Below are 4,068 nucleotides of genomic sequence, written 5' to 3'. Positions count from 1 at the left end.
CTCGTCAGGCCCGTCCGGCTCCTCGCTCTGACAGCCGTGTGCTCCACGTCTCCCACCATCCGCTCAAACCGGGCTCCGGGTCCGGCCGTGGGCGCCGCCGGCCCCGCCCGCCTGACCCGCGTGACCCCCTGACCCGCGTGACCCACGGCTCCAGGGCCGCAGGGGTCAGAGGGCGCGGAGGAAGAGGCGGCGGCGGCGGCGGCGCTGCAGAGACGCCTCAGTCCGACGCCTCCTCGCCGTGAAGAGGATCAGCCGCGCGGTGAGACTGATTCATCTGTGAACGTGTTTCAGCAGAGATTATTTTTTCTTCTTCGTGTGTTTTAGGAAATGAACTCCTCGACTGAAGCCGGGTCGGATCCTCCAGCGCCGTCCTGTGAGTCTCAACATTCAGAAGATTTCACTGATTTGAAATTGTCGTGGAAGCGCGTGGAGGGGGAGGGAAGGGAGGGAGTTCAGCTTTGTTTACAGGCTCTGAAGAACCTGATGAGTTTACATTCAGAGACCGGAGAATCCAAGACTCCGGGTTCTACGGGAGCCACATTTCCTGAACTCTCTCCCCTCCAGGGGCGGACCGGCCGTATGTCTATTCTGGAAGAGCACAGAGGGGCCACCGGTCCCGCCTCAACCGAGCTTTACCCAAATCTAAAAGCTAAAAAGGAAAGCATCAAAATAGCGACAAAAAGAGGATGAAAAGTCGACAAAAACGTGAGAAAAACACGGACCAAAAATGATAGAAAAAAATAAAATGTGGCGACGTGACGAAAAGTGACCATCACTTTTGTAGGTCTTATCTTTCCTTTGCTCTTCAGTCGAGAAGCTTTTAGATTTGGGTAAAGCCCAGTATGAAAAAAACATGAATCTAAAAGGAATTCCGTGGAGTATGGTGCGCCACAAGGTTCAATTTTGGGACCGTTATTATTTATTATTTATATTAATGATTTTGCTTCTGCTTCTACGACCGCCTTTCCTGTTCTTTTTGCTGATGATGCTGATCAAAAAAATAATAACCTCTTAACTCCCACCTGAACGGATCCCATTTTCTCCAGCTTGGCTTTACCCTAATCAGAAAGATTCTTGGGAAAAAGCACCAAAAATGTGACAAAAATTCAACAAAAATGTGACAAAAATGGAAAAAAAAAACATACAAAAGGTGACACAACACAGCAAGAACGTGAGGAAAAAGGTCAGTTTTGTGGGTCTTAGCTTTCAAATGAGGTGCTACACAGCCAAAAGAGGACAGAATGCATTTGGTTAAGGCGGGGGGTCAGAGGTTTAAATATGTATTTGTGGAAGTGTCACAATTACGCTCATTTGGGCCGGGCTGGTCAGAGTCCAGGGCTGGTTTTCAGTCCCAGTCCGGCCCTGCTCCCCTCCCTTCAGGCCCAGCTGCAGAGCCAGGTGGAGGATGATGCTCCTCCTCCTTTTGAACCTTGTTGTTGATGTCATCTCTAACCGTCCCCCCCCCCCGTCTGCTGCAGGTAAGTTCGAGGAGTTTGGCCGGAGTCTGGACGTCGGTGGAGCAGAGACCGTGAGTCGCTTTCCCACAGTTTTAGTCTCATATAATCCCGTTTCTCTGGGTCTTGGGTCTCGGGTTCGGCTCCAGGCAGAGTTCACGCTGGTCGGGTCAGATCTTTGTCCGTCTGACGCCTCTGAGCCCCGAGCAGGACGACCCCCCCCCCCCCACGCTGATGTTAGTGAAGAAGAACAAACCCTCTCTTTACGATGTTTATTCTCTGACTTTGAGCCGGAGATTCATCCAGGAAGTGACTCCGACTTCTCTCTCTTAATCTCTCTACTTTTCTGTAAACCCTTAAAGCCTGATCCTTCAGACTCTGATTCCAGGTGGGAGTCCATCCTCTGGTTCCTCTGTTGATCTACAGCGACATACAGTTCCCGCCCACCACAGAGTCTCAGCCAATCCGAGCTCAGGCCGACGCCCCCTCCTCCAGGCCTCACAGGTGAGTGGGTGTGGCCAGGTAGAGGGTCGGGTTCTGATGGGTCTTTAATAAAACTCTCGATCGGACGTGACGAGGCAAACGCGGCGGCCATCTTGTGATTGGCCATCGATCGTGATGCTAATAAGTAAGGATTAAACAACGAGGAGCCGCATTAGACAGTTATAATGTTGTTCCTCCTGCATTATAACGTCTAACGCGGCTCCTCGTTGTTTAATCCGCTTATACCAGGGTCCCACAAACCTAACATTTATAATAAATGTGTTTTTCATTGACTAAAGTCACTAAATCTGCCAGACTACGGGACTATTTTGTGTGGGTTATTAGCCGTCACTGAAGGCTGGTCTCAGAGCGAGTCATTCTCCGCAGCTATTACGAGGATCTCAGTCAGGCTCAACGACACAACATCAGCACAGAATCACAACACAACAGGACTAACCCGGAAACACTTTTCCCTGGAAGGAAACACCGATATGCGGCACTCGTGGGCACCAGTTATTTACCTTTTACAAAGTTTAACCTGAAGCTAAAGCTAGCTAGCTCAACCAGCTCAACTGTTTATGGAAACAGCTGCGGTGGAGTCGCTCACACCTGGGCCCAGGGTTGCCAGGTATGGGCAGCCAAACCCGCCCAAAAATATCTGAAAACCGCGGAAAACCTGCGGACATACAGTGTATGATGTGTCTGTGTGTGCTCCTCCAGGCCTGCGGGGGCAGTGAAGAAGCCGCTGAACGCCTTCATGCTCTTCATGAAGGAGACGAGAGCCGCTGTGCGACAGGAAGTGAGCGAGCGAGAGAGCGCCGCCCTCAACCGCATCCTCGGGACCAGGGTCAGGAAACAAACATCATAAAACTGCAGACAGGAAGTGGACAACTGCAGACAGGAAGTGGAAAACTGCAGACAGGAAGTAGAACCCTGCAGACAGGAAGTAGAAAACAATCCAGGAAATGGAAACTGCAGACAGGAAGTAGAACCCTGCAGACAGGAAGTAGAACGCTGAGGACAGGAAGTGGACCCTGCAGACAGGAAGTAGAACCCTGAGGCTGTCCTCAGGGTTCTACTTCCTGTCTGCAGAGAAAGGAAGTAGAAACCTGAGGACAGGAAGTAGAACCCTGCAGACAGGAAGTAGAACCCTGCAGACAGGAAGTAGAACCCTGCAGACAGGAAGTGGAACCCTGCAGACAGGAAGTAGAACTCTGCAGACAGGAAGTAGAACCCCACAGACAGGAAGTAGAACCCTGCAGACAGGAAGTAGAACCCTGCAGACAGGAAGTAGAACCCTGAGGACAGGAAGTAGAACTCCACAGACAGGAAGTAGAACCCTGCAGACAGGAAGTGGAACCCTGCAGACAGGAAGTAGAACCCTGCAGACAGGAAGTAGAACCCCGCAGACAGGAAGTAAACACTGTGTCTGTGTTCTCCAGTGGAACGCTCTCCCCGAGGCCGAACAGTCCAAATACTTCGCTCTGGCGCAGAAGGAGCGCCTGCTGCACCGTCAGCTTCACCCCGACTGGAGCGCCCGCCTCAACTACGTACGAGCACCACAAACTACCACGAAACTGACTTCACTCACGGCCAATCACAGCGTTCATCTGATCTGAGTGTTGTTTCAGGGGAAGAAGAAGCGGCGGCCGAGAGCGACCAGCAAAACTCCAGCTTCAGATTAAGTTTATTCAAAACCTCAAGCAGACACAAAATCCCTCTGAGCAAATGTTTGTTTCTAAAATGTCACAAAATAAAACCACACAGTTAAACCTGGCTCTGGTTTTCTTATTTACATTTCGTCACGGAAAATATCGGCCTTTTTTATTCATAAAACGCTGGAATCATTACAGGAGCAAAACATTTCAAATCTGGTTTAATGATATGAGTTTGGTTTAGTCCTGGTCCATGTTTTAGTCCCTCTGGTTTTAGCCCTGGATCAGTCCTGATTTAGTCCTTGTTTGGGTTTAGTCCTGGTCCTGGTCTTAGTCCTGGTCCAGGTCTTAGTCCTGGTCCTGTTCATGAAGTAGAACACTGCAGACAGGAAGTGGAACACTGCAGACAGGAAGTAGAAAACTGCAGACAGGAAGTAGAACACTGCAGACAGGAAGTAGAACACTGCAGACAGGAA

General features: G+C 50.4%; 1 protein-coding gene across 1 annotated transcript in view; it reads left to right on the top strand.

The window, feature by feature from the left end:
* LOC306981082 (uncharacterized protein) overlaps positions 1-3,622 on the top strand; it is a gene marked incomplete at both ends in the record, with an annotated part of 6,950 nt that extends 3,328 nt beyond the window's left edge. Inside the window, 8 exons of the mRNA XM_079580632.1 lie at positions 9-87; positions 155-259; positions 325-373; positions 1,479-1,528; positions 1,843-1,958; positions 2,658-2,784; positions 3,380-3,487; positions 3,569-3,622. Of these exons, the coding sequence (XP_079436758.1) occupies positions 9-87; positions 155-259; positions 325-373; positions 1,479-1,528; positions 1,843-1,958; positions 2,658-2,784; positions 3,380-3,487; positions 3,569-3,622 (688 nt within the window). The remainder of the gene's footprint in view (positions 1-8; positions 88-154; positions 260-324; positions 374-1,478; positions 1,529-1,842; positions 1,959-2,657; positions 2,785-3,379; positions 3,488-3,568) is intronic.
* Between the last annotated feature and the right edge of the window lie 446 nt (positions 3,623-4,068).

Source organism: Gobius niger (genome assembly GCF_951799975.1).
Source record: "Gobius niger genome assembly, chromosome: 21".
NCBI classification, from domain to species: Eukaryota; Metazoa; Chordata; class Actinopteri; order Gobiiformes; family Gobiidae; genus Gobius; species Gobius niger.
This window is presented reverse-complemented; position numbering and strand designations above follow the sequence as displayed.